The 24,658-nt window shown below is 38.9% G+C and overlaps 1 protein-coding gene across 1 annotated transcript in view; it reads left to right on the top strand.

Annotated features, from left to right (window-relative positions):
* Window positions 1-11,774: 11,774 nt before the first annotated feature.
* The window catches only part of CARPA (Carbonic anhydrase-related protein A), a 608,382-nt gene continuing 595,498 nt past the window's right edge, over window positions 11,775-24,658 (top strand). Inside the window, exon 1 of the mRNA XM_070099973.1 lies at window positions 11,775-12,201. Coding sequence (XP_069956074.1) covers window positions 12,144-12,201 — 58 coding nt within the window. The 5' untranslated portion in view covers window positions 11,775-12,143. The remainder of the gene's footprint in view (window positions 12,202-24,658) is intronic.

Genomic DNA, 24,658 nt, shown 5'->3' with positions numbered 1-24,658 from the left:
TGTTGATTTTTTTTTAATAGTTCCTTGATAATGTGAGAAGTCACGAAAGCGGTTGAAATTTCGCTGTTTTTTCACAGTGGTTGTTTTACACACACACACACACGCGCACACACACACACACACACACACACACACACACACACACACACACACACACACACACACACACACACACACACACACACACACACACACACACACACACATAAACCTGTGTCACTGACGTGTATAGTATGCAAAGTTATTGAGAAGATTATCAGGAGGAGAGTGGTGGAGCACCTGGAACGGAACAAGATAATAAACGGCAACCAGCATGGATTCATGGAAGGAAAATCCTGTGTCACAAACCTTCTGGAGTTTTATGATAAAGTAACAGAAGTAAGACACGAGAGAGAGGGGTGGGTTGATTGCATCTTCTTGGACTGCAAGAAGGCCTTTGACACAGTTCCTCACAAGAGATTAGTGCAGAAGCTAGAGGATCAGGCTCATATAACAGGAAGGGCACTACAATGGATCAGAGAATACCTGACAGAGAGGCAACAACGAGTCATGGTACGTAATGATGTATCACAGTGGGCACCTGTGACGAGCGGGGTCCCAAAGGGGTCGGTCCTAGGACCAGTGCTGTTTTTGGTATACGTGAACGACATGATGGAAGGGTTAGACTCAGAAGTGTCACTGTTCGCAGACGATATGAAGTTAATGAGGAGAATTAAATCAGATGAGGACCAGGCAGGACTTCAAAGAGACCTGGACAGACTGAAGACAACAGGCAGAAACAATGGTAGATAAACTTGCGGAAAAAAAACCAGTTCGGAAGTTAAACCCAAACACGTAAAAAAATTACGCAATCTACCCATTACGTAATCAACATTTTACATAAGGTACCAATTACTGTGCACAGTACGCCCATTACTGTACGTTACATACCAGTTACAAAGTCTATAAACTATATAACTAATTCATTACATAATCTATCCATGATATACAAAAAACTAAATCCGCTAATAACATAACCTATCCAATACATAACATACATATTACATAACCTAACCATTACATAACCTATCTATTACATAATATACCCATTACATAACATACACATTATATAACCTACCCTTTACATAACTTACCTACTACATAACCTATCCATTACATAAAATACCCATTACATAACACACACTTTACATAACCTACGCATTGCGTAACTTACCTATTACATAACCTATCCATTACATAATATACTCATTAAATAACATACACATTACATACCATACCCATTATATAATATACCTATTACATAACCTACTTGTTATATAGCCTAGCCATTACATAACCTACCTGTTATATGCCCTATCCATTACATAAATACCCATTATATAACCTACTCATTACATTCCCTATCCATTACATAACATACCCATTGCATAACCGACCTATTACATAACCTACCCGTTACATAGCCTACTCATTGCATAACATGCCCATTACATAACATACACATTACATAACTTACCTATTACATAATCAACCCATTACATAACCTACTCATTGCATTCCCTAGCCATTACATAACATACCTATTGCATAATCTACCCATTACATAACCTACTTATTGCATAACATGCCCATTACATAACATACACATTACATAACCTACCCATTGCATAATCTATCCATTACATAACCTACCCATTACATGCTATATCCATTACATGCTATATCCATTACATGCTATATCCATTACATGCCCTATTCGCTACATAACATACCCATTTCATAACCTACCTATTACATAATCTACCCATTACATAACCTACCCATTACGTAACCTACGCTTTACATGCCCTACCCATTACATAATCTACCTGTAACATGAGCAACCCGTTACATAGTCTACCCATTACGTTATCTACTCATTACATAACATACGCATTACATGCCCTACTATTATTTAATCTACCTATTACATGACCTACCCATTACTTAACCCATTACATAACTTGCCAATTACACAATCTAACCATTTCATAACTTACTCATTACTTTTCCTACCCATTACATAAAATATTCATTACATAACCTACCCAATACATAACCTAGATAACCTACCCATTACATAGCATACATATTCCTTATCCTATCCATTACTTATAATGCTCATTACATAACCTACCCATTAATAACCTACATAGCCTACCCATTTCATATCATACACATTACTTATCGTACCCATTATATAAAATACTCATTACGTAACCTACCCATTTTATATTCTACCTATTATATGACCGATCTACCCATTACATAACGTAACTATTACTTAAATTACCCATTACATAACCTACTCATTCAAGTCCTATCCACTACATAACATACCCATTACATAACCTACCCATTGCAGTGCTTGACAAAGATTTGTCGAATCTTGAGCGGTCATGCTACATCACTTCCCTCTTCCTTCACCCTCACAACTGTCAGTCACTCGCCCTTCTCTCAATATATATGTTAAACGTTCCGGGCCGAGTAGGTCAGTCAAATCGAACTGACAAAAAAAAAATTATATTTTTTCAAGGATTTTAACTTATGGATTCGTGGATATATATTTTTTGTTAATTGCATTATCAAAAAAATATTTTACACCACAGCTAAGTTAGCAGTCATGCAGCATCGGTAATGTTAACTTAAGATAACTTAGCATAATCTAGCAAATCTATCTCGGGTCTGCCTGAACTTGCGTAGCATTTTTGACCTCACAGAAATGGATTAGTTTACGTGATGTCAGAGATTTTCGCAACGTTATTGAAATAGTTCATATTGTGTTTGTTATAACGACACTTGTTTTTTAAGTCAGGATCGCAAACTCCGACTAACAAGCACGACATACGTATATATATTGCTACTTACTCCTTTCTTCCTCAAACGCGCTACTGTACTTTCACTCCTTTGAAAGTACGGATCTTAACACTCTCTGGGGAAGTAAGTACGCACGGCTTATCAAATTCCAGGGAAGAAAGTATGGTAAGTACGCACGGCTCTTCAGTCTCATCACATTCCAGGGAAGAAAACTTGTTCACCACACTCCACAAAAGAAAGTATTGTTCAACACATTCCTGGGAATAAAGTATTTTCCATTACACATCGAGGAAGAAAGTATTTTCCATTAAACTTCGAGGAAGAAAGTATTATTGATCACACTTCACGAAAGAAAGTATTATTCGTAAAACTCCAGGGAAGAAAATACGTCTCATCACATTCTGGAGAAGAAAGTACTGCTCATCACCCTCCAGCGAAGTAAGAACGCATATCTCGCCACCCTCCAGCGAAGAACGCATGTCTGACCATCATCCAGGGAAGTAAGAACGCGTGTCTCACCACCCTCCAGGGAAATAGGAACGCATGTCTCATCACCCTCCAGCGAAGGAAGAACACATGCCTCACCACCCTCCAGGGAAGGAAGAACGCATCACTCGCCACCCTCTAGCGACGAGCGCATGTCTCACCACCCTGTTAGGTAAGACACATATGCAACAGTTAGGTATCTTTATTTCGAAACGTTTCGCCTACACAGCAGGCTTCTTCAGTCGAGCACAGAAAAGTTGATAGAAGCAGAAGATACTTGAAGACGATGTAATCAGTCCATCACCCTAGAAGTTTTGAGGTCGTCAGTCCCTCAGTCTGGAACAATACTCTTCTCCGGACTGAGGGACTGACCACCTCAAAACTTCAAGGGTGATGGACTGATTACATCGTCTTCAAGTATCTTCTGCTTCTATCAACTTTTCTGTACTCGACTGAAGAAGCCTACTGTGTAGGCGAAACGTTTCGAAATAAAGATACCTAACTGTTGCATATGTGTCTTACCTAACAACCTGTCGGTATTTTATACCATTTTAATGTTCACTCACCACCCTCCAGTTATTTAAATGAGAAATGTGTGAAACATTTGGGTATCATTGTTGCACAGAGATTTCGCAACTAGTGTTTTTATCAATCTAATGCAGAGTATACTGGAGGCGGTGTGTGGCATGCTACGAGTATGTTACATTATATTCGGTGCATGTCCTACTCCCATATAGGCTGCCTCCCGACCTGCGAACCAGGTGCTAAGGATTTAACTGTCAACAGGGGTCCCGTCGTTTTATCAGTACTTCGATTCATCGGCCAGTTAGACAAGCCCGCCAGAGCTGTGGCTTGTCTGTAACTGGCCGATGAATCTGTAACTGTGGCTCACCTGTGACACGAGATTTGGCAGACTTGTCTAGGCTGCTGGTTGATCACTGTGCTTTGTCTGGCTCCTTGTTTTTTTTTTTTTTGGCCTCCTTTGATCACCGTGTTGTACACTTCCTCTTACAGTACTGTACATAATGTAAATATCAGCTTGCTTATTTTGTGAAGGAAATACAAGTCATATAACTTTTGCTGTCTTTTGCTTGCTCCACGATTCATCCCATTACGACAAGGTGTGCACGCCATTATACACCTGTGTTCTAAATACGGTGGAAAACGTAAATACGCAGTTTCAGGAAATCAGTTCCTCAGCTTTGATATAATGTGTGCAGTCTCTCAACCTTGTTCAATCTCAAGCAGATACACTAGAATGGAAATTTTTATTCTAGAAATTAGCGAGGAGGACCAGTTGGAGATGACGTCACAGATGGGTGTAGCCCAGTACGGAATGTAGTTCATACCAGGTCAGGCAAGCGTTAGAGTTGTAGAACACGTAACAAAATATGTATCACCAGTATCACCACTCTCAGGGGAGGTGAGAAAGTGTCTCTACCCTCAACACACTTAAGTATGCATGTTTGACTCCGATTACGAAGATTCAATGGCGGACTTGCGGTGATCGATAACCAAACTTTTCAATAAATTGGAATTAAACACTACGTCATTGTGTCATTGCCTCCTATTCCTTAATGACTGAATATTCCCTACTTTATAAAGCTTTCTTAATAATAATAATAATAATAATAATAATAATAATAATAATAATAATATTAATATAATAATAATAATAATAATAATAATAATAATAATAATAATAATAATAATTATAATACTAGTAATAATATAATAATACTACTACTGCTACTAATATTGCTACTACTACTACTAATAATAATAATTATAATACTACTAATAATATTATAACAATACTACTACTACTACTACTGCTGTTAATAGTAATAATAATAATAATAATAATAATAATAATAATAATAATAATAATAATATTAATAATAATAATAATAATAATAATAATAATAATAATAATAATAAATTACAAAAGCAACTTCAGTATTCATCTGTTTTCCAAAACAAATCATTTGGTTCCCATGGCTGAGATTCATCCGTTTGTATCGCCAGTTTTAGACCAGATTCATCTCGGGTAGAGCAGCCTCCACGCTGGTGGCAGTCCTGGGTTACTTATTAAAAACACATGTGAATCCGCTGGGAAATAAATTGGCAGACTTTAAACACAAATTACATTATAACCTGAAGTGCGGTAAATGCGTTGGCAGTGAGAGCACCGTCCCGGTGGACGCTCTCACACAATGACTTACCAAAATGAGAGCTGGTAACTGGGCTCTTCATTTAATATTTCACCGGAAAAATAATTATTAAAAAGATAATGGGAGAGTCTATGCTACCGGCAACTGTCACGAATTAATTTCGTTGTTTCAGTGTAACAGCTCTGAGCATAGATAATTATATTCGTGGATAAATAAGTTTATGATACTGACTAGCAGGGGGAAAAAGATACAAAGTATATTCACCTTAGACATGTTTACTATAAAAGTTTCGGTTCTGGGACTTTGATCACTATAAATTTGACCAAGGTGCCAGGAGCAAAATTTTTGCTATAAACCTATAGTGAGTGACTGAATTTGGAATCTTTTTCTACTATTATTTTGCTGTTGCAGATGTTAAACTGCATCTCCCTTCAGTGGATATCCTAGATGTTATTGAAGGGATCTTCGTCAGAGGACTTGGAACTATTCTTCCATTCCTCTAATCAAAACTGATTACTTTCTATTTCATTGACGCTGTATGAACACTACTGGACATTTATAATAATCGTAACTTAAGACACTAATCAGTGTCTTAAGAAGAAGAATTGGACTCTCCAGTTGGGATAGTGTTCTTTAAATTCGGAGGCTGCGAGCTTGGCTTATGAAAGAATGATTATAATTTTGCCAAGTAATCCGAGTGTGTGTTCAGGCAAAAGGATATTTTTTTTTTCATGTATTGTTAATTTCTGTCCATCTTATTTCTCACTTTTCATATAAGGAAATGTAAACATAAAAAGAGGATGTATGGGGATGTGTATGGTAGTGCTTTCAGTTGAAATGCTTTAGTCAAGAACGAGATTAGTGACAAGGCTTGATTGCTCAGATATAAAAAGGAAGGGAATGAATTAGTTAAGAGTTCAACCATTAACGTGCTATGAAGTCACTATCACGAAAAAGGTCTGTTTACTTAATTTTGCTGTAGGCTTTTATAATAAATTGGAGAATACAGTTAGAGGAAAGACACAAACTTAAATCAAGTTCGAAATTAACACAGATGCTCAGAGCACAGTAGAGAAAGGGGATCAGATCTTATAGATTTCGAAGCTTCTAAAACCTGCAGACAGTCCCACGTCTCAGACGAGACAGAAAGCCAATGACAAAAGATTAGATACTGGTTACATCACACATCATGAAAGTCTTTAAGAGAGATTCCTAAGAGAACAACTATCCAGGTTTACTGTAAGAATAAGCTTCTTCACTTAGAGTGAGGATAGTTTTACAGCAGGAAGGTCCTACCTAACGTTACTATTAGACCATTATGACAGTCTTTGTGAAATAGTTGTGTGCTCACATTTACTTTCAATGCAAATGTGATAGCCAAGCAAAAATATATACAGATAGGTTGTGTTGCTTTCTGGTTGGATCAGTATATTGTACCATTTAAACTGTTTGTGACCGAAGAGTTCTGAGAGTACTTTTTCAAAGTTCCTTGATAATGTGAGAAGTCACGAAAACGCTCGGAATTTCACTATTTTTTCACAGTGGTTATTCTGCATATTGTGATATCACCTGTTTACTGTAATCTTATTGCATAAAATGGTAACAGGCTTCTTTCATGGTGTGGAATGACAGGCTTGACTGAGGACTTATATTCCGAGGACATATCTGTGTCTGAAAATATTTCAAGGAAATATTCAAAACCTGTGTGCATTTCCACCTGCAACACACCTTGATTAGCTTCGATGATTTTTTTCTACCCAGCCAGAGTTCATGCCGACTGCATGTTCCGCCAGGCTTTTGCTGTTAGCTGCTCATAGGACTACAAATTCATTACTGCCTTGGTGATATAGCACTGAAGTAGTCCACTTTCTCTTTACAGGTTCTTTATGTACTCCAGCAATATTTCTAATACAACAAAACTTAAGTAATTGTCCAGTTATACTTATGATTACTTTTTAATACATCTGTCGTTACCCACAGAGTTAAGGGGACCTAAAATATAGGAAACACACTTCCGTTATTCATTCAATCGCTATCTTGCCAGAAGAGAGTTTGTTGTGGTCACCACCAACCTGTCCACCCTTGTCATTTCCATTCTAGAGCACGGTCGTCTATTCTGTCTCCAGGCTGTGTCTTGGCCTTTAACTAACCGAGTTGTACACATACATTTCCAATTGTATATAGTGTAAACCATACCACGGGCGGGTATAGAACCCGCGATCAGGGAGTCTCAAAACTCCAGACCGTCGCGTTAGCCACTGGGCCAGCTAGCCACAATAAGATTCGTCCATCTAGGTATATTTCTACGCCATAGGAAGGTTAGCATAGGCACCACTGTGACCACAAATGCAAGTTTTTACAGACGAATCTCCAGCTAGCGTGGCCGTGGCGAACTCTAGCTCAAGTCCCCTCAAAGCCGTTAACATGACTCACGAAATCGTAATGACACGATTGCAAACAAACCATACCACGGGTGGGGATAGAACCCGCGGTCATAGAGTCTGGAGTTTTGAGACTCCCTGATCGCGGGTTCTATCCCCGCCCGTGGTATGGTTTGTTTACAATCGTGTCATTACGATTTCGTGAGTCGTATATAGTGTGCATAAGTGTAAATACTTGCTATCGCTCTTAGTGAAGGAAAATATATTTCAAAGTCATTCAGCTGCGTTTGTTCTGCTCTTTTCTCCCCCTTTACACCCAGGACAACAGGCCTTATTGTGCCTGGGTTGTAATACAGTTAAACCCATAACGATCATACAGTGACTTGGAAGACGAAGTAGCCAAGTTCTCTTCAAAAAAAAAGGAAGGAGAGTTCAAGTTCTCCGGATCAAGAAATTTTCACTGGCATCATGAAGCGTCAGATTTCATACACTCGAACTGGTTCTTATTCAGAAAGGATAAATTCTGTCAAAGTGAATTTAGTAAACAATATAAGTGGGTTTATATTTACTAAATACATGCAGGAATCGCTAAACCCATTGGGGGTCATATATTGCCTGTGAATAAGAGATATGCGATTATAGCTCCAATTTCTTGGCTAAAGAGCTTTTCACCAGCGTCAGGGGACCCTCTTCTACCCTGCTTATTCTTCCTGCCGGACAGAAATTCACTTACATTTTCCTTCATATTTTCACAGAATTTCGCTTACGTCTCACGCCCGCCGCTAAATTTTGACCGTGGTGCTCTTTTATTTAAGATTTTATAATAAGCATAAATTATATTTGCCAAAATATAATTAAATTTTGAAAGTGTAAACTTCGTGCAAGAGCAAGCTGGGAAAGATGACGTAAATAATGGTGAAAGTTAGGCATTTTTTTTCATTTGTATATTTTTCAATACTCACTTGTACAGAGCAGGTATTATGTACACACCTAAATCACACCACAAGTACTGTGCTGCTACACAGGGACCTTGCTTTTATTATTATTATTATTATTATTATTATTATTATTATTATTATTTTATTATTATTATTATTATAGATGTTTTGGTGTTGTTGCTGTTGCTGCTAAGGCTGTTGTTGTTATTATTGTTGTTGCTATTTTTGTTCTTGTTGCTGCTAGTGCTGCTGTCGTTGTTATTGCTGTTTTTTTTTGTTGCTGTTGCTGCTACTGCTGCTCCTGTTGTTGTTATTGCTGTTGTTGTAAACATGGGAAGGCACTCAACTTATTACAACCCAGGCACAATAAGGCCTGTTATCCTAGGTAGAAAGGGAAGCAAAGAACAGAACAAACACATCTAATGACTTTGAAATATATTTCCTTTCACCAAGAGCAATGGTAATAATTTACAACTATGTACACTATGTACAGTTGGAAATGTATGTGTACAACACGGTTTAGGCAAGGCAAAGACACAGCCTGGAGACAGAATGGACAACCGTGCTCAACCAGCTCTAGAATGGAAATGACAAGGGTGGACAGGTGGGTGGTGACCACAACACCTCCACAATTGCCAGACCGACCTTCTCACTGGCTGAACTTTGGTACTGATCGATCGATGGGGCACCATCATTTGACCCTAGTACTGGTTCGCTGGTTGGGGAGATAGCCTTTTCAATGAGGGTGTGTACATGCGCAGAATAAAGGTTACATACTCTTTGCATGCCACACAACTCACAGACACTATATAACGCCTGAGGAAAGGTGGGTCAACCATCGTAAAGGTACGTTAGCTCTTATTCCTTGGATAAAGAGCCCTCCACTAGTAAGTGATTCACCTTCGAAGGGTGAATCACCGTCCTAGAAGGTAAAGACAGTAAACGAACGAACAGAGTTGACATTACAGTCCCTGTCCTGGCTTCTCTTATTTGTCAAAAAAATCAGAGTGAAGAGAATTAATGTGCACCTTTTGCAGATTACATCTAACATTAAATTATTCCTACATGAAAAAGCCGATAAATTAGCAAATTATAGAAAATACTTTGAAAAAGAAGCCAGGTATAATCTTGGTCAGTCTTTACTGGGTATTATCAATAATGCGATCATTTTCATTAACTAATAAATGTGACTGTAATAGGAAAGAGGGTAGAAAACAGAGAAAATTTGTAAACTACAACCCATTGTAGTAACAGATAAGTGCATTTTAAGAGCAGTTTACAATGTACATAGGCATGCAGATATTAAATTAGAACAACTCAGGGCTTAGTTACAAGTATCCTCTGGTAGTATGCTATATATACAGACGAAATGCAAAGTATATGGAAAGTATGTGGTCAGCTTTATGAACACTGTGTTAGATTGTCCACCTATTGAAAAATGCATATTACAATAGTCTACATAATACATCGGGGTATCGTATTAGTTAAAAATTGCATAAATACTGAGCAAGCACCTTTAATTAACAGCAATTTATAAACAGCCTATACCCCAAAAGCAGTAATGGCATCACTTTTAGGCCCTGGTTCCAATGCTTCTCTGTATTAATATGCTCTTGTTCTTCAGTCCACAGGATTGTCATGGGAGTAAACAATAAAACAGTCGTTTAGGCGACAAATCTTTAACTAATATTTCTATGTTAATGTCCGCACTTTGCTTGACATCCATATGCAGGTCTCGCTCATGGTTTAGTTTTATCTCTGGGAGCTCTGAGTAACTGAACAATGTAGAATATAATTGTGTTTAAATACCTAATCGTACGGTTGTCGAACTCTTAATTACTTGCATTTCTTAACACTTTCAAAGACCACAACATTGTATCAATCGCATCTGCTAGAAAAATGACAGGATGGATAATGAGAATCTTCAAAACTAGAGATGCAAAGCCCATGATGACAGTCTTCATGACGCTTGTTCTATCTAGGCTGGAATATTGCTGCACACTAACAGCAACTTTCAAGGCAGGTGAAATTGCTGACCTAGAAAATGTACAGAGAACCTTCACGGCGCACATAAGTGCGATAAAACACCTCAGTTACTGGGAACGCATGAAATTGTTCAACCTGTACTCCCTAGAACGCAGGCGGGAGAGATACATGATTATATACGCTAGGAAAATCCTAGAAGGATTAGTACCAAATTTGTACACGAAAATCACTCCCTATGAAAGCAAAAGAGTCGGCAGACGACACATCTCCCCAGTGAAAAGAAGGGGCGCCACTAGCACGATAAGAGACAGCATAATAAGTGTCAGGGGTTTCAAGACTGTTCAACTGCCTCCCAGCATACATAAGGAGGATTACCAATAGACCCCTGACTGTCTTCAAGAAGGCGCTGCACAGGCACCTACAATCAGTACCTGACCAGCCGGTCTATGGTAATCAGGCCCTGATCCACCGTGAGGCCTGGTCACAGACCGGGCCGCGGAGGCGTTGACCCCAGACAGCGTCTCCAGGTATACATTAATATTTTATTGTGACCGATGCCAGCGAAAATCACTATCGAAGCTGTTGTGTCGATAATGTGCTAGTATTATGTTGAAGACTGGCTAGAAATGTGTAGAGTATTCAGTTCTTTCCCAGTTATACAAAGCATGAAAAATTAACAATTCGAGTGTTTATGAATGAAAAAACTATATATTGATGAATGGTATGCGGGTGGCACCCTGAACTGCAATTATCCACCACCTCCATGAATCCAGCTAAAGCCAGACACCGACTGTACATGGGAAGAGATGCAAGATAGGCAAAAAAAAAAAAAACTGGCATTGCGCACATAACGTTCGAAACAAAATGGATATGAACAGAGACTATTGGACTTGGCGCAGATATTTGGTCACAGTGCCTGCTAGACGCTGGTGGACGGGAAAAGCTGAGAGTCAGTATGTCTTCGGACGGTGTGCGGAGCGGAGCTTTCGCTACGAGTTGGCCCATTCACGTATGGCCTGCCTCTGTTGGGTGGTGACCCCTGTCACGAAACCAACAGTTTTCACGTGACATTTGTACATATTATGATATTTAGGCACATTCTCAGTAGAAGTAGAGTGTGGCGATGATCGAGCTTCCAGGAATTAATAACAAATTATGTCAAAAAAGTCTGTGTTAATACTGTTTACCATGAGCGTTCCATGGTGTCAAATCGGTGACTCGATGGTCGCATGCGGTTAAGGCCATTTATAAAATTCAGTGACACTATAATCGCCAGAGATTAGTGTGGTGCCTTGTGAGGACTCGCAGAGAGACACAACACCATGATGGCACTCAGAGACCTGACACTCTGCCTCCTGCAGCTACTTCTCTTCCTTCCTGGTAAGTTCAAAGTTACTTGAGAATAACTCAGGTTGAGCATAAAATTATCCTCCACTTCCAGACACCATCATACGTATGCACATCCAACTTAATTTTATTTAAGTGTATAATCTGCCTTTTATAATCATTCCTGTAGATTTAATTTCTTCTGTAAGTAATAAGGTGATGGACAGTCACACTAAAATTCAAAAGAAAACACTGCACTTTAAAAACACTTGTATCCAATGACATAACTATGACGATTTAAAACGAGTAGACAAATAAAAACGACAAATGCAATCAAGTGTATATATACATTATAAATATTAGACACATACATAATACAGGGAGGTACCACCTCTAGAACTTTACTGGGGACCCTCATCATCATGTGTGTGTGTGTGTGTGTGTGTGTGTGTGTGTGGGAAAAAATAAGAATGACAATGTGATTATTTTCGTCTTCATCTGAAGCCATCTTCAAGGTGTTAAAAAGAGGGTTATTGACTAGTTAATGAAGTCAAACTTTACCTTGTTACTTGGCAGAAAAATGGAGTAAGTTTCTTCCAAAACAAAATGTGAACCACCTTAATGCAAATTATCAGCTTAGTTATTATTAATGAATTCATGGGTAAATAGGTAATGGGAGTTGATTATATTTTATCCAGTTTAGGGAATAGTATCCCCAGTTTCTTGGATCAAAAGACCAGGGTATTACCATGCATTCTGGGCTTTCTTGGTTGTTTCCTTCAGTGAGAGTTGCCTTGAGGCTGGTGAATGGCTCTTGATTCAAGGAATTGGAGCAATCCTCTCCTTCACATCGAAGCTGATTGCCTTCCATTCCGAATGCGCTAAATAATAATAATAATAATAATAATAATAATAATAATAATAATAATAATAATAATAATAATAATAATAATAATAATAATAATAAAATAACAAACTTAAATATATTAAGTATACACACACTCCAGTTAATATTACACGCCCACACTATCACTAATATTACACGCCCACACTACCACTAATATTACATTCCCATCCTACGATTAATATTACACGCCCCACACTACCACTAATATTACTCGCCCACACTACAACTAATTGTATACGCTCACACTACCACTAGTATTACACGCCCACACTACCACTAATATTACACGCCCAAACTACCACTTATATTACACGCCCACACTACCACTAATATTACACGCCCACACTACAGCTAACTGTACAAGCCCACACTACCACTAATATTACACGCCCACACTACAACTAATGGTATACGCTCACAATACCACTAATATTACACGCCCCACACTACCACTAATATTACACGCCCCACACTACCACTAATATTACACGCCCACGCTACAACTAATTGTATACACTCACACTACTACTAGTATTACACGCCCACACTACCACTAATATTACACGCCCAAACTACCACTTATATTACACGCCGAAACAACAACTAATATTACACGCCCACACTACCACTAATATTACACGCCCACACTACAGCTAACTGTACAAGCCCACACTACTACTATTACACGCCCAAACTACAACTAATTGTACACCCCCAGACTACCACTAGTATTACACGCCCATACTACCACTAGTATTACACGCCCACACTACCACTAATATTACATGCCCACACTACAACTAATATTACACGCCCACACTGCCACTAATATTACACGCCAACATTACCACTAATATTAAACGCCCACACTACCACTAATATTACACGCCCGCACTACAACTAATTGTACACGCCCACACTACCACTAGTATTACACACCCACACTACCACTAATATTACACGCCCACACTACCACTAATATTACACACTCGCACTACCACTAGTATTACACAGCCTTGCACAAATGTTACATGCCTACGCTGTAATATTGCTCACCCGCAACACCACTGATATTACCCTTCCACACATTAATATTACACATTCAGACCACCACTAATATTACACGTTCGGACCACTAATATTACACGTTCAGACCACCACTAATATTACACGTTCAGAATACTAGTATTACACGTTCAGGGTACTAGTATTACACGTTCAGGGTACTAGTATTACACGTTCAGGGTACTAGTATTACACGTTCAGGGTACTAGTATTACACGTTCAGACCACCACTAATATTACACGTTCAGACCACCACTAATATTACACGTTGAGACTACTACAAATATTACACGTTGAGACCACCATTAATATTACACGTTCAGACCACCAATAACATTACACGTTCAGACCACCACTAATATTACACGTTCAGACCACCAATAACATTACACGTTCAGACCACCAATAACATTACACGTTCAGACCACCACTAATATTACACGTTCAGACCACCAATAACATTACACGTTCAGACCACCACTAATATTACACGTTCAGACCACCACTAATATAACACGTTCAGAGCACTAATATTACACGTTCAGACCACCACTAATATAACACGTTCAGAGCACTAATATTACACGTTCAGACCACCACTAATATAACACGTTCAGAGCACTAATATTACACGTTCAGAGCACTAATATTACACGTTCAGAGCACTAATATTACACGTTCAGACCACCACTAATATAACACGTTCAGACCACCACTAATATAACACGTTCAGACCACCACTAATATTACACGTTCAGAGCACTAATATTACACGTTCAGACCACCATTAACATATCACGTTCAGACCACCACTAATATTACACGTTCAGACCACCACTAATATAACACGTTCAGACCACCATTAACATATCACGTTCAGACCACCATTAACATATCACGTTCAGACCACCACTAATATAACACGTTCAGACCACCACTAATATAACACGTTCAGACCACCACTAATATTACACGTTCAGACCACCACTAATATAACACGTTCAGACCACCATTAACATATCACGTTCAGACCACCACTAATATTACACGTTCAGACCACCACTAATATTACACGTTCAGACCACCAATGACATTACACGTTCAGACCACCACTAATATTAAACGTTCAGACCACCAATGACATTACACGTTCAGACCACCACTAATATTAAACGTTCAGACCACCAATGACATTACACGTTCAGACCACCACTAATATTAAACGTTCAGACCACCAATAACATTACACGTTCAGACCACCACTAATATTACACGTTCAGACCACCACTAATATTACACGTTCAGACCACCACTAATATTACACGTTCAGACCACCACTAATATTACACGTTCAGACCACCACTGATATTTCACGTTCAGACCACCACTAATATTACACGTTCACACACTAATATTACACGCTTCCACATTAGTATTACACGCCCACGCTCACGTGTGTGTGTGTATTTCACACACACACACACACACACACACACACACACACACACACACACACACACACACACACACACACACACACACACACATACACACACACACACACAAACACACACACAAACATTATCATTAGCATAAAATTAGTCAAATAAAAGTTTAAAATTTAGAGTTAACGCATAATTTCCTTTATCTTTAAAAAATTATTGAATTAACTATTCTAGGAATTTATTCGGATTTATCCCCCCCCCATAAAAAAAAGGAAACATTCACTATGAATTTTACTAAATTACAAAAAAAAAAAGAATCTACGAATTAAGAGAGAGAAAGTTATTCTCTTTTCTAATTCATAATCAATCTTAAGAAATATACCAATTAAGTGAGGGTAATTACTTAAATTAGTGCATAATCACGACGCGGAGTTTTAAAGATGACAGTACAAGCTGCAACTCGTGATTTTATGGGGCCGGTGTTTTACCCGGTGTTGAACTTTAGTAAGTTGTAACTTGATGAAGCTCCACACAGAGCGAAACGCTGCCTTAGTAAAACCTTGCTCCGCTACTTGTATCTGTCTTCATAGTAGTGTATATGTCTTCATACTAGTGTATATGTCTTCATGCAAGTGTATATGTCTTCATACAAGTGTATATGTCTTCATACTAGTGTATATGTCTTCATACTAGTGTATATGTCTTCATACTAGTGTATATGTCTTCATACTAGTGTATATGTCTTCATACTAGTGTATATGTCTTCATACTAGTGTATACGTCTTCATACTAGTGTATACGTCTTCATACTAGTGTATATGTCTTCATACTAGTGTATATGTCTTCATACTAGTGTATATGTCTTCATACTAGTGTATATGTCTTCATACTAGTGTATACGTCTTCATACTAGTGTATATGTCTTCATACTAGTGTATATGTCTTCATACTAGTGTATATGTCTTCATACTAGTGTATATGTCTTCATACTAGTGTATACGTCTTCATACTAGTGTATATGTCTTCATACTAGTGTATATGTCTTCATACTAGTGTATATGTCTTCATACTAGTGTATACGTCTTCATACTAGTGTATATGTCTTCATACTAGTGTATATATCTTCATACTAGTGTATATGTCTTCATACTAGTGTATATGTCTTCATACTAGTGTATATGTCTTCATACTAGTGTATATGTCTTCATACTAGTGTATACGTCTTCATACTAGTGTATATGTCTTCATACTAGTGTATATGTCTTCATACTAGTGTATATGTCTTCATACTAGTGTATACGTCTTCATACTAGTGTATATGTCTTCATACTAGTGTATATTTCTTCATACTAGTGTATATGTCTTCATACTAGTGTATACGTCTTCATACTAGTGTATACGTCTTCATACAAGTGTATATGTCTTCATACTAGTGTATACGTCTTCATACAAGTGTATATGTCTTCATACTAGTGTATATGTCTTCATACAAGTGTATATGTCTTCATACTAGTGTATATGTCTTCATACAATGTGTATATGTCTTCATACTAGTGTATGTCTTCATACTAGTGTATGTCTTCATACTAGTGTATGTCTTCATACTAGTGTATGTCTTCTTACTAGTGTATGTCTTTACATAAGTGTATGTCTTCATACTAGTATATATGTCTTCATATATGTGTATGTCTTCATATATGTGTATGTCTTCATATTAGTGTATGTCTTCATACAAATATATATGTCTTAATATAAGTGTATGTCTTCATACTAGTGCATGTCTTCATACTAGCGTATGTCTTCATACTAGCGTATGTCTTCATACTAGTGTATGTCTTCATACTAGTATTTGTCTTCATATATGTGTATGTCTTCATACTAGTATTTGTCTTCATACTAGTGTATGTCTTCATACTAGTATCTGTCTTCATACTAGTGTATGTCTTCATACTAGTATTTGTCTTCATATATGTGTATGTCTTCATACTAGTATTTGTCTTCATACTAGTGGATGTCTTCGTATAAATGTATGTCTTCATACTAGTGTAATTGTCCTCATAATAATACATATGTCTTCATAATAGTGTATATGTATTCACTCTAGTGTATATGTCTTTCTCTTCATTCTAGTGTAAATGTCTTTATACTAGTTTGTATGTCTTTATAGTAGTGTATAGTTCTTTATATGAGTTTATTAGTTTCTGTACTAGCAAATATGTCTTAATACTAGCGTATATGTCTTTATACTAGTTTGTATGTCTTTATACTAGTGTATATATCTTTATACTTGTGATAGTGTCAGTGTCTTCATATTAGTTTATATGTCCTCATACTAATGTACATAGCTTCATAATAGTGTGTATGTATTCATAGTAGAGTGTAAGTCTTCATACTAGTGTATGTCTTCATACTAGTGTCTATGACTTCACAATAGTTTGTATGTCTTTATAATTATATATACCTTCATACTAGTGTGTGTATGTCGTCATACTTGTGTATGTTATCATACTTGTGTTTATGTCTTCATAATTACTCGTGTCTGTGCCTTCCTACTTATATCTACTTGTGGAACTCTTGTCATGCAAGACAAATTTTCTCTAAAGTTTCCCAGCATATTACCTGACATCCACTGTCTCAGATGTTTAAGAAATATGTGCAGCACACTTGTTTATTTCCTTGTAGATACCTGAGTGTTGGACATGTGGAAGAGAACACTTGTGTACAGTTATTAAGACTAATGAAACTACTAGTGGTGTCTTATTATTGTTAAAGAAGCCAAGAGTGACTTTATCTTTACGACTAATGAAGCCACAAGCGGCTTTATCTTTAGGGGTAATGAACCCACGAGCGGCTTTATCATAATTGCTAATGAAGCCTTGAGTGGCTTTATTATTATTAATGAAGCCACGAGTGTTTTTTTATCATTATTATTAATGACGCCACGGGTGGCTTATCAATAGGACTAATGAGGCCGCGAGTGGCTTTAATATCAGTAAGACTAATGAAGCCACGAGTGGCTTTATCATCAGGAGTAGTGAAGCCACGAGTGACTTTATCAGTAGGACTAATGAAGCCAAGAGTGGTGAAACGTTTTCTTTAATAAGTGACGTAACTGCACACAAATGTTATTTTCCTTAATTTTGTCGGTATCATCAGACCATTTACAACGTGTTGTACAAACGTCTTATTCATCACCTTGACGGTATTGTATCACACTCAAAAATATGATCCAGCGTCTGTACTCGTTTAAATGTGAATCCGTTTATTATCTCTCAGGAAATTAACAAATGGGGTTTACGTTTTATCTTAAAATTATCCTAACAAGTCTCACAAGAATCTTACTTTATCTCTGAAATGAATTATGTCACAGAAGTACCTCATTTCGTCATAGAATTGCCTTAGTATATGTAGAAGTGCCTTATTATGTCTCTCAAGGGCGTATGTAAAGAAGATCCTTATTATGTGTAGAAGTATATATATGTGTCAAAGTACCCTATTGTGTGTAGAAGCATCTTATTATATGTAAAAAACAACTTATTACGTGTAGAATTCCCTTATTATGTGTTGAAGCACTTTGTGCTGATGCACCTTATTATGTATTGAAGCACCTTATTATGTTTCAGAAATTCACTATTATGTCTCACGAGTTATGTCTCATAAATTTCATTTTATATCTCTTATGAACTCTAATATTTCAGGTGGTACCATAATAATGTCTTACAAGTCATCTTATAATCTATCGGAATTGCTCTTACAATGTCTCAGAAGTGTTCTTATAATGTCTTGTGAGTGCTGTTGTCACAGAAGAGATGTTGTAATGTCTTACGAGTCCTCCAATGTTGTTACCTGAGTGTGCTCATATCTCATAAGTGCACTTTCATGTCGCATAAGTGCCTTACAATGTCTCAGAAATGTTCTTACGATGCCTTTGAAAATCCTTTGTTTTATTTCAACAGTTTTCCGTCATTAAACAACCAATGTAGAAGAAATATCTAATATAATTTTTTTAGTAAAACTCGAGAAAAATGGTATACGGACAGCTCCTTAGAGTGAAAAAAGGTCAATAAATCCATAGGTTATGTGTCACAGAGTCAGTGCAGTTCTAAATTGTTAGTATGTAACCTTTCTTATTTTTTGGTCCTGTAATGAATATGTTAAAGTATGGTATTATTAAAAGCGACATTTTATCAATGCTTAAAGATGACGGCCTTTTATACGTAGGAATGAGTGTGTGTGTGTGTGCGTGCGTGTGTGTGTGTGTGTGTGTGTGTGTGTGTGTGTGTGTGTGTGTGTGTGTGTGTGTGTGTGTGTGTGTGTGTGTGTGTGTGTGTGTGTGTGTGTGTGTACTCAACTAGTTGTACTCACCTAGTTGAGGTTGCAGGGGTCGAGTCCAAGCTCCCGGCCCTGCCTCTTCACTGCGTGTGTGTGTGTGTGTACTTACCTATTTGTACTCACCCATTTGTGGTTGCAGGGATCGAATCATAGCTCCTGGACCCGCCTCTTCACTGATTGCTACTAGGACTTCTCTCTCTCGCTCCATGAGCTTTATCAGACCTCGTCCTAAACCTGTGTATGGTTCCTGCCTCCGCTACGTCACTTTCTAGGCTATTCCACTTCCTGACAACTCTATGCCTAAAGAAATACTTCCTAACAACCATTTGGCTCATCGGAGTCTTCAACTTATAATTGTAACCTCTTGTTTCTGTGTCCCATCTCTGGAACATCCTGTCTTTGTCCACCTTGTCAATTCCTCGCAGTATTTTATATGTTGTTATAATGTCTTCCCTATCCCTCCTGTCCTCCACTGTCCTCCACTGTCTGCGGTCTTCTTTGCCTTCCCCGATCTTCATGACTTTGCATTTGGCGTGGTTAATAAATTCAAGTAGCCAGTTGCTGGACCAGGCTTGTAGTCTGTCCAGGTCTCTTTATAGTCCTGCCTGATCCTCATCCGATTTAATTCTCCTCATTAACCTCACATCATCTGCAACAGGGACACTTCTGAGTCTATCCTTTTCTTTATGCCATTCACGTATACCAAACGTTGTCGCATACCATGGCTCGTTGTTGCCTCCCTGTCAAATATTCTATGATCCATTGCAGTGTCTTTCGTGTTATGTGTGCCTGATGCTCTCGTGTCTTACTTCCGTCTTTGCTTCCCTGAAACCATGCTGGTTGTCGTTTATAAGCTTGTATCTTTCTAGATTCTCCACCACTCTCCTCCTGATGATCTCCATGACTTTGCATACTATACACGTCAGTGACACAGGTTTGTAGTTTAATGTGTGTGTGTATGTGTGTGTGCGTGAGTGAATGGACGCTTGTGCGTGCATGAGTGTACGTGCACACGTAATGTTACTTACCACAGCCTAGCTATGCTTGTTGTGGCCAGTCTTCTAATATTAATGAGGCAGAAGTTGTTTTCAAGTTTAGAGTTGTTACAGCAAGCACACACACTCACACACACACACTATCCTGCAGGAGAAACCACGTCTAAAGGACCATTCGAAGTACCTGAGGGTGTATCTCGACTGCGACAGAACACAAGAAGAAAGGCAAAAGGTGAAAGAGAGGGTAAAAGACGCAAGGAGGAACGAGAGGCAAAGACGCAGATGAACAGGAGAACCCAGACTCAGGAGGAAGAGCAAATACAACCTCCCTCAGAACCACCCACAGAAGGATCTCAACCACGACAACCCCAATGCAACCAAACAATTTTAATCAAAACCATCACACTGTACCCTCTGACCCCACCCCCCTCATCACAAACTCCACCCTCACAACAACCCTCATAGTTCCCTGCCAAATCTCTTGTTCCCCCAACATTCTCCCCAGACCACAATTTTAGATAAAAAGGTGAAGGTTTTGTATACGATTGCAGATGGAATAACAAATAAATGTGAGGAGTGGCATGAAAGAATCAACGAGACATTCCCAGACATTATAGCAGTCACAGAAACGAAACTCACTATGATGAAAACAGATGCACTCTTCCCACCCGCATATCAAAGCCCGAAGAAAGATAGAGGGAGCAGAGGGGGAGGAGGGGTTGCGCTGCTCATTAAAAACCGATGGGATTTCATGAAATGGAAAGAATTAACGAAATTGGTTAAAGGGACTACATAGTAGGTACAATTCAGTCTGCAGGACATAACGTAGCCATTGCAGTGATGTATAACCTGCCACAGAACTGCAGGAGGCCAAAACAAGAATATGAAGAGAGCAACAGAGCAATGGTGGATACACTAGCTGAGGTGGCCAGAAGAGCTCACGCGGGTAGAGCAAAGTTACTACTTATGGGCAATTTCAATCACAAAGAGATTGATTGGGAAAACCTGGAGCCACAAGGGGGTCCCAAAATATGGAGAGAAACGATGATGGATGTGGCACTGGAAAACCTCATGCATCAACATGTTAGGGACACTACCAGAGAGAGAGGAGAGGGCGAACCAGCAAAACTGGACCTCGCGTTCACGCTGAGTAGCTCGGACGTTGAGGACATCACAAATGAAAGGCCCCTTGGAGCCAGTGATCACGTGGTTCTGAGCACTGAATACATAGAGTTACAAGTAGAGAGGGTAACAGGAGTAGGATGGGAAAAGCCAAACTATAAAATTGGGGACTATATACGAATGAGGGACTTCCTCCAGGAGGTTCAGTGGGAAAGAGAATTGGTAGGAAAGTTAGTAAACGAAATGATGGACTACGTAACAACCAAATCCAAGGAGGCAGAGGGAAGGTTTGTTCTCAAGGGCAACAGAAATAATGGGAAGACCAGAACGAACTCTTAGTTTACCCAATGGTGTAGGAAGGCAAAAACTAAGTGCACTAGAGAATGGAAAAAATACAGAAGAAAAGGACCCAGGAAAATAAAGACATCAGTCAACGAGCAAAGAAACGATTATGCACAGATAAGGATGGAGGCCCAACGACAGTACGAACCGACGACGAGGTGAAGAAGCTGCTAAGTGACCTTGATATCTCAAAGGCAGTGGGACCGGACAACATCTCCCTGTGGGCCTATAGAAAGAGAGCAGAGATGCCCTGTGCGCCACTAACAATTTTCAACACATCCATTGAAACTGGGCAACTACCTCAGGTACGGAAAACGGCAAATGTAGTTTCCATTTTTAAGAAAGGAGACAAACACGAGGCGCTAAGTTATAGACCAGTGTCACTGACGTGTATAGTATGCAAAGTCATGGAGAAGATTATCAGGAGGAGAGTGGTGTAACATCTAGAAAACAGCATGCTCATGAACGACAACCAGCACAGATTGAGGGAAGGCAAAGCCTGTGTCACAAATCTACTGGAGTTTTATGACAAAGTAACGGAAGTAAGTCACGAGAGAGAGGGGTGGGTAGATTGCATTTTCTTGGACAGCAAGAAGGCCTTCGACACAGTTCCTCGCAAGAGATTAGTGCAAAAGCTAGAGGATCAGACACATATAACAGGAAGGGCACTGCAATGGATCAGAGAATATCTGACAGGGAGGCAATAACGAGTCATGGTACGTGGCGAGGTATTAGAATGGGCGCCTGTGACGAGAGGGTTTCCACAGGGGTCAGTCCTAAAATCAGTGCTATTTTTGGTATTTGCGAATGACATGGCGGAAGGGATAGACTCAGAAGTGTCCATATTCGCAGATGATGTGAAGAAAATGAGGAGAATTAAATCAGATGATGATCAGGCAGGACTACGAAGACCCTGATCAAGCTCGAAGCTTGGTCCAGCAACTGGCTCCTCGAATTTAACCCCACCAAATGCAAAGTCACGAAGTTCGGGGATGGGCAAAGAAGACCGCAAACAGAGTGTAGGTAAGTGGCCAAAGACTACACCCTCACTCAAGGAAAGGATCTTGGGGTGAGTACAATACCGAGCACATCTCCTGAGGCAACAATCACTCAGATAACTGATGCAGCATATGGACGCCTGGCAAACCTGAGAACAGTGTTCCGATGCCTCAGTAAGGAATCGTTCATGACTCTGTACATCGCGTACCTCAGACCCGTACTGGAGTATGCAGCACCACTTTGTAACCCACACCTGGCCAAGCACGTCAAGAAATTTGAAAAAGTGCAGAGGTTTGCAACAAGGCAAGTTCCAGAGTTAAGGGGAATGTCGTACGAAGAAAGGTTAGGGGAAATCGGCCTAACGACGCTGGAGGACAGGAGGGTTAGGGAAGATATGATAACGACTGTTACACTCCAAGTATTGTAACCACTATTTCCTTCTTTTTAGAGCATAACAACTTTGGTCAGAGGTTAGGGTAATAATAGTGATCCTCCGGAATGCCTAATTTTAATTAAGTATATTCATAATACAACAAAAGCCAGAAATAATATACGAATTATCGTATATAAGTTAAGAATGCATGTTCTATATTATCCAAAATATATATAAGGCTTTCATAGCAGATGATTAGGAGGAGATCCTAGATATAACATATATGTATATAGAGATTACTTTAATGTATGAAGTCTTGATTCCCAATTGGAAGCAGTCAGAATATGTCCAGGCCGGATTATAAACCTTGGCCAGTTACCAGAGACGAGCAGGAGTGTTCTCGTTGGCTGCTACTTCTTCACTGCTCGTCCCTCAACCTTGAGCATACAGGTCAAGTGGGTCACGTGACGTGACTCACCAACACTCAGTAGAGTAGTTGAACATAAAGGGAGGGGGGGAAAGGGGGGTATAACCACCGAACATCACAGCTAACCATACACCGGCACACCGGGCGGCAGGCAGGTTACTATACCTCCAATAAAACTTATGGCCATGTTACATAAATTATAATAATTGTTAATAAGAATTAGCCTTAATAATACAAGGACGTTCATTTCCAATTTAGCTATTAAAGGAAATAACCGCAATGTAATATTAAAGAAAGGTTAACCATAGGGGCATGACAACGACATAGAAAATACTGCTAGGAATTGACAAGGTGGACAGAGACAGGATGTTCTAGTGAAGGGACACTGAAACAAAGGGCCGCAATTGGAAGTTGAAGACGGCGATCAGTCAAAGAGATGTTAGAATGTATTTCTTTAGTCATAGAGTTGTCAGGAAGTGGAATAGTCTGGTAAGCGCTGTAGTG

This window comes from Cherax quadricarinatus, chromosome 71, assembly GCF_038502225.1.
Source record: "Cherax quadricarinatus isolate ZL_2023a chromosome 71, ASM3850222v1, whole genome shotgun sequence".
Lineage (NCBI taxonomy): Eukaryota > Metazoa > Arthropoda > Malacostraca > Decapoda > Parastacidae > Cherax > Cherax quadricarinatus.
This window is presented reverse-complemented; position numbering and strand designations above follow the sequence as displayed.